An 11,199-nucleotide genomic window follows, 5' to 3' on the forward strand; every position below is an offset into this window, starting at 1 on the left:
GATAAGATCTGCCCGTGCTGCTATAGAAACAGTCAATATGCACCAAACAGGGGACGCCAAGAAGACATCTGCAGCAAACAAAGATAGGAATAAGCGAGAGGTGGTGGTGTGTGTGTGTGTGGGGGGGGTGGTGGAGAGAAATCAATTCACCACAGAAACAGCTCTTTCTGTGGTGTCCAGAACAAAAGACAGAATCAGTGGCAATTAATGAAGGAGTGTGGTGAGAACCGTTCATACGTGGTGTCTCGTTGCAAACACCGTCCCTCCAAGGACCTCAAGCTCCTGCCACTCTGAACATGGACAGGCCACCATTTAGTGTCCCAGCGGGGTGGAAAAAAAAAAAAAAAAAAAAAAAAAAAAAAATCAATGAACACCATTCACAGCAATCTGCCCAACCCTGGGTCACTAGGGCTGCACTGCCAGCCTGGCCATGCACAGCCAGAGAGGACAGTTTTGCTGGGACTAATGTCTCTCTCCAACAAGCTGTGAATGCTTCAGTCCTAAAAAGAAGTTCTCTGCCCTTGAATGCTGACAAAGACAATGAAGAAAAAAGGAAGGAAGCAGGATGGGCATTTGAAATTGTGCAACAGGCATGCCGACACTCATTACAACAGTCCGTGACCGGCGTAGGGTAGTGGAGTGGAGCAGAGCAGAGCACACAGCATGTTGCAGTCCTCCTCTTCCTCTGTCTGGCCTCCCCTCGCCCTGCTGGAGCTCAGAGAGAAAGGGAGAGAGTTCGGGGAGGGACGCGCAGCAGCTATAGAGGTCACTCTGCAGACTTTTTTATTTTTTTTTAGGACATTTCCCAGAGATTGGGCTGATTTCATCAGATTACAGCTCGGATTCGAGCGGCCGATGTTCATGATACGTTTCATCAAAAAGTGTTGATAAATGGAAAAAAAATGCTTGGCTGGATACTGGGTTATTTTGAAAGCCTCAAAGCAGTCTTTTTCTGCCATCACTTTCTTATATCCCCATGTGACTGTGGTAACACAAATTCAATCAGCTTGTAAGATTCCTAGGATATCTAGACCACTGTGTGTGTGTGTGTGTGTGTGTGTGTGTGTGTGTGTGTGTGTGTGTGTGTGTGTGTGTGTGTGTGTGTGTGTGTTCCTTTGAAATACCATACTACCTACTGGGCACAAAGAGCCCCCCTGTGTAAGACCAGTTCTCTGCTCTATTTCCTTCCTCTCCTCCCTGGGGATGAGTTCCCTGTGTGTCGCTCTCCATGACCGCCATCACACTCTTCACAAAGGACAAGTCTGTGAAAACACCTCACTGCTGTGATTGGCTAAACAAAGTGTGCTCACAGGCCACAAAGAATATGAACGACACATGAGCTATGGTTGTTCACTGTGTGAATATGAAGCACACCTCTTTATGCAGTGTACAATGCAGAATGTTCCAGAACCTACACTTAAGTCATGTAAGCCTCAAAAGCTCACAGTTCAGGAAACAGTATTCTAAGGATTAATAATACGACATACAAGGGAGGCAATAGAGGACACAGAGAGAGAGAGAGAGAGAGAGAGAGAGAGAGAGAGAGAGAGAGAGAGAGAGAGAGAGAGAGAGAAGAATGGAAGAGAGAAGATGTGTGGAGAACGGAGTTACACAGTGAGTGAAAGAGATGTCTTCAGAGGCAAGGACGCTGGACCTGAGCCGAGGGGAGGGGAGCAAGTAGGGGGGGCTGAGTTGTGTAACACACCAAAGAAATATGCAGTCTCTCTGACTATAAGCTTTTTTTATTAAAACTTTGTGTGATCCCAGAGGCAGACAATAACCAGATGGAGGCCAAATATCTTCAGGAGGCTTCAGTTTAGATAGTTCACTTTCTGAACATTGCTGGAGGCCATGTGACATAAATTAAATATAGACCAAAAGTCAGCAAAGCTTTGAGTCAGACGCAGAAAAATCAGAGCAATTCTTCATGAGTGAAAAAGACTAATGAAGTGGGCAGTACCCTTGCCCTGTACTTGGAAGAGAAGCTCCCTAAAGATTAGCACTAAATTAATTGTTGGACATGTCTGACAAAATAAGGCTGTGTTACAATAGCCCCAGGCTGTGTTTATGAAAATGGGCAGCCAAAAGATTTAGCAAACACTTATATCTGTTTCATTTCACCTACACAGTCCTGGCAGACGGAAGAACTTAGAAATGCTTTGGTCAGTGTACTACTGGATGTCTCTTCTCTTTTACGATGGAACCATGAGGTGTATACAAGTTGCAACTTGCCGAAAGAATGCTGTGGGGGCAACCTGCCTCATTCCTACCTTAATAGTCTGCTGTGCCTAGGGTGATTTAGCACCAATTACTTCCATTTTGTGCACTGCTGTGAGGGGTAACAGCAGGAAATGACAAAACCAGTGATATAATCCTTATGATACTCCCAGTAGACTATTTCCCTGAATTCTTATCAACACAGCGGTTGGAGGAATGTGCTAGCTTATCAGGTAGTAAATACAAAAAAACAGACGCATAGCAAAAGGGTGGCCTGGGTATTTTTAAGGACGCCAGTTCAGAAATAGTGTGTGAGAGAGGAGACCGCACGAGATAAGTTAGCCGAGCCCAAATGACCCAGATAACTCTCGAAGTTTTGAGTGCCAGTACGATGCAAGCTCAGCAGTGGAAAGTTTTGGAGGTCTGCTTTGTGTTCAACCCCGAGCTTGTAATTACCGCTAAACAATTGCTGCTTGTTTAGCACTTAAAACAGCAAAGGGAGCTGACCTGTGGCACCACCTCAACTGGGAGGACTGGGGAAAAAGTGTGTGAAAAAGTGTCTTTTCACACGCCAAACCGGGCCAAGAAATACTCAAAACCCACAGAAAGATTAAAAAAGCTATTCCCTGGAGGGTTACGATCAGTACTTACTTGGAGAGTGATACACCTCCAGCTTTTCCGATGAGCTCCTCGTGGTGCAGCACTGCCTCATTCCAGGGAATGTTGAGGAATTTCAGCAGTGTCCTCATCCACTTCTCCGGGTGCAGGACCAGCTGCTCATAGTGCACGGGCAGGCACTTGTCCGAAACCTCCAGGCACTGCGTGTACATAGTCTCTATGGCCCGGCTCCACTTAGTGAGGCAGTCCCGGTAGCTGCCCAGGTCGAAGCCTGCTATGGTCACTTTGCGTGAGATCATGGAATGGACGGAGGCCCGGCCGTCGCGGATCATGAGGATGAACCTGGCGTGGGGGAAGATTTTGGCCAAGTAGGAAAGGGATTTCAGGGCGAAAGGGTCCTTGTTGCAGAGATAGGTGGCCGGCTCGCCATGCTTGACGATGATCTCCAGCAGGAAGGCCTGCATGGCAGAGTCCAGCACCTCGTCGGTGACGCCGGCCTCGTCCAGCCGCATCTTCTCGCGGCCTGAACGGCTCCACATCTGCTTCATGGCCAGGATGCGTGGGATGACGCGAGTCTCCTCGCCACAGCGCACCTCCGGGTGAGCATCCATCATGGCGCGCATCAGCGTGGTGCCGCTGCGGGGGACCCCCCCGATGAAGATCAGCGGCATGTCCTTGTTGTAGACGAAGGGGTTGCTGAGGTTCTGGCCGGTGCGCAGCGTGGCATGCAGGCTGCTCACTACCAGTGGCTGGCTACGCTCCTCGATGCGGTGGTGGCACTCCATGGCATGCCGGCCCAGGTAGAAGACGGTAACGGAGCTGATGACCAGGCAGGCCACCAGCAGGTTCTGCTTGAGTTTGCCAATCATCTCGGGGGGAGGAAGAGGGGACCAGGGGGAGGGCAGCAGAGGGAGCCAGTAGAGCAGGTGGGAGGGTGGTGGGGTTCGGGGGCAGGGGCAGGGGTATGGAGGAGGGACGGGGAGGGGGGGGAAGAGGTGAGAACCCGTCCTTCAGGGCTGGCTATGGCTGGACAAGCAGAGAGAGGGGGTGGTGGTGGCAGTGGCGTCTAGCGCTCGTAGAGCACCCAACTCCATGAGGCCTGTGAAAGAGAAACAGAAATACAATTTTAGAAAAATGAATGTCAGTATAAGACATGCCTAGCCCATCTTCACTTGCACTTGATTGGTAAGGAGGAACATGACACAGCGTTCCAAATTCACCCCATTTATTGAAGAACAAGTCCTCGAATTGATGCAGTTAGACTGTGAAAAACAGGACTAGACAGTGTGCCTAATGCCAGCTAAATCATGCTCCAACTCCCTTTCATCCACTCAGAGACTCTAATTACAACAATTCACAGGTCCATCTGAATTGCCTATTTACCAAAAGGGCGACATTATAATGAGTATTAAAAACACAAGGTTAGCATCAGAAACTGGTCTTGTCACAACAAACACAGGTACTCCGTAGAATACAAATGACTCCAGGAAAGGTAATAAAATGTGAAAGCAGAGATCTTCAGCATTTTGAATGATAAGCATAATTTGATTCCTACGAGCCAGACAGGAGAAAAATTAGGTCCCGAAACAAGAAACCAAGACTCTATATTCAGCCCGTATTAAATCGTCTTTGACTCTTGACTCATGTTTCATTTAATGTTTTTTTTTTTTCACTTCTCCTTTTGAAGTGCTCAATGTTTGCTTCAATGAAAAAAAAAGAAACAAGATGTATTATAGCCCTGAAGTCTTCAATTTGCCCCAAGCTATACACAGTGTTTAGGGCGTAGGCGGCACGCTTAACACAAGAGCATCGCACATTAAAACCACCACACTGCTCTGGCTCTGGTTGCCTGGTTTTGTACGGAGGTTTTGTCTGAGCAATTCTCCGACCAGAGGGCCGACCTCTCCTGTGCGTCTGGCTCCATGGCGGCTCCAGGCCCCGCAGTCGGCACAGAGGCTCACAGGGAGGACAGGGAGGCTGGAGGAAACTACAGCAGGGTGGCGGTACAGCTGGGAGCCTTCTGCAGAGGCCCACAGGCCAGGGCCTCTCCTCCCCGCCTTGTTCCTGGAGAGCCGTTTCCTTCTTCAGGCACCGATCGTGAGTGTGTGTGTGTGTGTGTGTGTGTGTGTGTGTGTGTGTGTGTGTGTGTGTGTGAGTGTGTGAGAGGGAGATAGGAACACGGGGGGGGGGAGGGGTGTTGTTTTTGCTGGCCATGAGCCAGAGGAGTATTCCATGACTATATTGGAGGATGTGAATGTGTTTTTTACAGTATTTCAAAGATCTAGCCGGACTCTATGCTTCGATGGAGTTCAGATGGACTGTAACTAACAAACACGGTAGGCCTGGGCCCACATCATGAAAGGTAACACTCCGTTTTACATGCACGCTCTGCCTCCAAAGAGCACAAAGCCTTTCAAAGAAGCAGAGAAGCACAACTGATTGCACAACTGTTATAACGCACCATCACCCTGTTGCAAGGTTTACCACATCATGAGAAGCACGTGTCAAGGCTAGACAGTGGTCACTAATAAGGCTCTTACTGTTGTGTCAGGAGCACTTCTGCAGAGAACAGAGAAGGAGAAGAAGAAGTGGAGAAGACCATCACTGCCTGCCTGCCAGCATGCCTGCCTGCCTGATTGGTATTCTACAGCGACCAACTTGTAGGAGGAGTTCAAGCGCAGTCAAGGATGACACCTACGCACAATATGATGGTGAGCTCGAACAAACCCCCAAATCCCCCCCAATCTTTTCTTCTTCTCTACACTTGAGGAATTACTTTATTCAATCAAGAGTTCTAGCTACACACATGCACCCACGCCACCCTCTGCCAGAGCCACCACAAAGCCCTCGCATATTCCCTCCATCCTCCTTCATTAACAACCGCTGTCTTTCCTGGGAGACACGGCTCCTCAAGGGCAAGCGGTGGAGAGAAGCTGTCAGTGTCACATGCTGCTGGCCTTCCCTTCTTTCTTCCCCGAGTATTAGTTATGGCCTTGGTTGCCTATTACCGCTAACCTTATTGAAGCGTCATCCCAGGGTTTCTCGGCCACGTCTGATAAGGGGAAGAAAGAAAAATACCGTTCCAAGGCCTTCTCAAATAGCTGTGTTTACAAACTGAGGCATTGGTGGCAATGGGCCTTGTTCCTATTGGGGTGTCTTGGTTACAAAGTAATACGAACATGAGAAAAAGAAAAAGAAAATCCTTTGATAGATGGCCTTGTTGAGCAAAAGTGTAACATTCACAAGACAGGTCGGGTCATGCTTCAAGCACAGAATGGTAAAGGGAGGTAATTGTGGCTGAACTGATGTGGCCTCACCATCTGGAACATGACGTTGGGAAGGCTCCAAACATTGCACTAGCTAGATCACATCAAGGAATTGAACATAATTGATCAGACATCAGTTAATTTATCTTTGTCTGTCTACATAAGTTCAATCCTTTGTTCAATGTGAATTTAAACAGGCCATGTTGCCATGGTGTCAGCTTTCAACAAAATTAAATAATCAGTTAGAAAAAAGGATTGCTGGAACCCTCTGTCCCTTCACCTACCACACTACCTAATTTCTTTCACTTTTTCACTTACAAACATACACCACCCGACCCCCATTCTAACAGGCCTGCCCACGCACACTCACACCTTCAGATCCTATCTTTGACGACTCCATGGGGAAGGCCAGGATTCACATAATCACCGACACCTCCACAAATCGGGAGCAAGCTAATAGAGGGGCCTCACGTGGAGGCCTCGCGTTAACCAAACGTACACAAACAGCCTCCAGACAAACAAACCCAAACCTCATGGGGTCTGTCAAATTAGAGACCACCGGTATGCCATAACAAACATTCCCTCAGTCATACCAAAGGTAGACCTGCGACTGCCCAGCATTCCTCAATGTCCGAACGGAGTGCCGCCCAACTGAATTACAACTGCGGTTGAACGCTGGCCTATGCGGTTTCACATTTCACCTTTGTGAAGCTGAAATCAAGAAGGTGTTGGTATTAATTTAATAGAGCCTCCACACGTCTGTTAGCGATATCCTCTACTGGATTTTTCCATTGATCCGTTTGGTTATTCTCGATGGGCCAATGCTGAAGCCAGACTACATCAACACTTAATAAGAAGGACCATTTCAGGAGGGCTTGACAGACAAGATGTGAAGGGCCTGCTTTAGAAGGAAAAGGGGGATGGGGGTGGGTTGAAAACTAAATACATTCTACCATCTGGAAAAATCCTGTGTCGAATGAGGTTTCTTCTGCTGTTAAATCATCCCTTTTCAGGCTTGGTGGGAACCACAAAACAAAGTGGTATTGATTGAGTCTAACAGAAATTAAAATTAGCCTTCAGATATGATCAAGGAAGAAGATCAAGGACACAAAAGGTGCATTGGTGGATCTCTTCACTCTGAGCAATATGAACCATGAAAATAAGAGGTCATAGAGAGGACATGAGATTTGGACATACTGTAAACCTGGTCTGAATGCACTAACAAACACATACACCCTCATGAACAACCCAGCAAGGACAAAAACAATAAATGGCTTTGAAGGCACGAGATCTTTAGCTACGGGCCAAAAATATTCAAATCGCTGAGGTGAATAATCTAGCTTCCAATGATTATGCAAAATACCTCTTAGCCCTGGAAAAAACACACACTCAGAAAGGAGATTACAGCTTAAGGGTTTCCCCACTGTAGCCCTCCCTTTCCTTTTCCAAGCAGGCCTGATCAGTCAGAGGAGCAGTAAGTACGCTAAACTCCCATTTAACTACCTCTTGGCAAAGAGGCTGACAATCCACCAACAAGTAAAGGGTTAGCAGTAAATAACATGTAGAGTCTTTGCAGTGTGCACCAAAAACCTCACTGAAGGATAAAGCCATCCAGTAAACCCCATTAAACGTCCCTTTGTCTGTCTCACACACTAATCTGAGGGGATTACACAACTGGATCCAGAAAATAATTCAAAACAAGACCAAAAATTATTGGAACATTTCTTAACGGAAAACAATAGCCTGGGGGCCATGTTCTGATACATGGGCAGGAGTGCATAGTTCAAGCATTAACCCGTGTCAATGTCAGCATCAAAGCAGGCCAGTCGCAGCAAAGGGAATGGATCTGGTCCGACCCCGTGACCTACGCTATATGTTTCACTTGGACCCTGAGACCACTGCATGGTAAATCTCAAATGGAAGAGTAGGATTACCTCTTTTACATCAAAAACCTAAAATTACTTTTCAAATAAACACTGTAATAGTTTTGGGCTTTTCTATCTTTTTTATTTATTTATTTGAATTATAGGTAACTTTCAGCAAAGCAGCCACCAATGTCTCATTACAAAGCTAATCTCGCTGAGCAATGTGACAACAGCTACCATGATGAGACACAAGTCTCTTTTCAGTTCTCTTGTACACACAGAGAGGAAGAGAGACTGCTTGCTTTCCTTTCAAACCCAAAATGAATCGGCCTCCCACACATTTCAATCAATTACCATCTGCATTTAGCTCAAAGTCATATCAAGTGCGGAGACATCAGCCCGAACAGGAGCCGCAGCACTATCAAGCGTGACTCATATTTACATAAGGCTGGATCATTGGAGCCCTCCGTTCACCACAGATAGACTAACAGAGTTAATGCATCGGTGTTTGTTCCACAGGTTGTAAGTCCAGGTTTAGTCCACCCAGTCCTATTCTTTCTGTTCTTGGTAAACAGTGGTAATTGCACCGAAGCGGGCAAAATGTCCGGGCAAAATCAATAGAACCTTGTCGCTTCGTTGTACAGCCATTTGCCAATATATCTGTGTCCATAAGAGGCCCCAGTCTAAGCACACAGAATGACAGGGTGTGTTCCCCTTACTAACACCACTACCATACCACATGGTCCTGGATTAATCATTCACCCAGAGAGGAGCAGATAGCTCTCAAAGAGGTGCAAAATGATACAGACCCAGAAAACCCAAAGAGCGCACAATAGGGTCTTTATTCTGACCAGGAGCAGTTGAAGCATTTTCGGTCCATGACGTTTTCAAAAGGGATCATTTCATGAAATACGACGGACCACACAGAACAGCTTGGCAGTCACACAGCACATATCCTATGTGGTCCTGAATTTTTATTTCTGCAGGTGAAACTAAATGGGCATAGTGCCTGGTGTCACAACACACAGGTGGGTTGCCAGACTCTGCCAGTGCAGAGGGTCATTTGAAATGCAGCGACCTGCTCCATCAGCCAAATGGGACACAAATCCAACCGGGACCCACTCTTAAAAAGCCTGAATAAACGCACTGTGACAGAAAAAGAGCTAAATAGCTGAAGCCTGCAATCAATAACATCCCTAGCACACTGCTCTCAACATTGAGGTCCTTACTGCTCAGCATAATGCGGAACCCTGCCAAAATGCCAGACCGCCAGAGTAGACAGGGCATGGAACAGACGATTACATTTTAAAGCAAGCAGACGCAACTAATTTTTTCAATTACTTTAGAGAGCACTGCATAGATGAGGTGCCACATATGATGCAGACACAGAGACATTTTGCATGAGATTGGTAAGGCTGATTAAAAAGGCCAAAAATCACAATGGAAAAATATCCTATTCATTGAAGCTGAAGAATACTACACACTCTGCTAATATGTACAGGACAAATATTGTCAAATCCACAAAATGAACTAGAAAAAAAAACAACCAAAGGTGACCTGTATCTCAAACCACTCATGGATTACTAAACCATTTTCCAGATGATAGAAAATAAAAAGTAGAGACCCACAACAGGAAACCACAGATGCAAAGACTAGTTCACAGGAGGGAGAAATTAGGCTGTGACGAGCTGGTTCTCCTTCACGCGCTCTTTGAAGATTATTATGATGCATTTAAAGTTGCAGTGTTGCTCTCCCTGCCATATTCTCCTAATCTGGTCCAGACATTCAATTAGTCACAACCTGATGCCCACCGCCCTACTAAATATTTGGGTGGAACAGCCTCAAAAAGTTACATAGTCCTCCACAGCATATACATTGAAGTTAGATGTCGATACCACCATAACATTTTTGGAGACTTCTGATCATTTACCAAGGATAATCTATAGCCTTTGTTTCTGCGGACATGTCACAAATAGGCTCCGTTAGATCATAAACAGCAGACGATTACATTGATGTTTCCCTAAGAATTTCTCACAGCTTTCTTAATTACATTTTGTCATGTAACTGTTGACTACCAACAACGTGTCTACTCGTGTTTACATAACCACAGGCGAGCCCACTAACAGAGGTATTGAAGCCAACACAAGAATTAAAGCAAACATAGCTGATCCGATTTAAGTGGTCCTATCGGTCCCACATTATTATTTGGGTAGCATTGAGATGACAACGTTAACATTTCGATCACCAGTAAGAGGGCAGGTCGGCGATCGGATTCACTGACACAATGTACATACCTATGTGTCAAATTGCACTATTATATTGTAACCGTAGAATTGGCACGTGCAGGACTCACTAATTTTTCAGCAACGAAAACATTGCAGTCGCACACTGATCACTCACACACTGCAGTACGCATCTGCCGGGAAAAGATACTCACTGCTGCCTGGTCGTCTGCTTAGAAGGCAGAAAGATACAAACTACTGGAGAAACCACTGACTGGAGCGGAGGCATTTACATTGTACCTTAATCTAACTGTAAAGCTATAGATTCGTAACGCACCTATAATGCAGGAGATCTGCGGCGGCAGGAAAACGCTTCACTGGTTAGCAAACACTTCCACGGGCTTGAGCACCTTTGTCTGTACACTCCATTTGTGTTACCCTTCTTCCGTTCGATGCTCTAAAATGCGACAGGCAAGTCTACTAAAAACTGCTTTTTCTACAATCGTATCACGGTAAACGCGTCACCTCTTCTTTACTAGTCTGGTACCATAGCCTTGAAAGCGAGATGCTGATTGGCCCCTCCAAAGACGAGAGATCAGAAAGCAATCTTGTCTCAGAGCACTGGATTGGCGTATTGCTTGGTGAGAATGAATAGCTGTGCGCCAACCCATTTAAAGGGCCAGTGCTTGTGCAGCCTTAAGGATTATATATTCATACATAACATTTACGTATGTGTATGTACAGATATCTATACATTTCATGGTCTATGTATACATATAGGCATGTAGTAAGCTAAACTGATCAATGTATATAAAATCATGTATTTATTTATCTGTCTTTGCTGAAATACTTAAACTACACTACTTGGAGAATCAAACTGTTCAAATTAACTGAATATATATACACATGTGTGATTTGATCATATAAATGCAGTAATGTTTCTTGCTAAGTACATTTTAGAACAATGAAAACATAATATCCCATAATAAATTGTTGAATATAGAAACCCTG

At 45.8% G+C, this 11,199-nt stretch overlaps 1 protein-coding gene across 2 annotated transcripts in view; it reads right to left on the reverse strand.

Moving 5' to 3' along the window:
- tpst1 (tyrosylprotein sulfotransferase 1) overlaps positions 1-10,771 on the reverse strand; it is a 35,284-nt gene extending 24,513 nt beyond the window's left edge. For both annotated transcript variants that reach the window (XM_012824089.3, XM_031573628.2), the window contains exons 1-2: positions 10,526-10,771; positions 2,869-3,934 (exon numbers count right to left, since the gene is read on the reverse strand). In XM_012824089.3, the coding sequence (XP_012679543.2) occupies positions 2,869-3,704 (836 nt within the window). In that variant the 5' untranslated portion in view covers positions 3,705-3,934; positions 10,526-10,771. The remainder of the gene's footprint in view (positions 1-2,868; positions 3,935-10,525) is intronic.
- Positions 10,772-11,199: the final 428 nt, after the last annotated feature.

The sequence above is a fragment of the Clupea harengus genome, chromosome 9 (genome assembly GCF_900700415.2).
Source record: "Clupea harengus chromosome 9, Ch_v2.0.2, whole genome shotgun sequence".
Lineage (NCBI taxonomy): Eukaryota > Metazoa > Chordata > Actinopteri > Clupeiformes > Clupeidae > Clupea > Clupea harengus.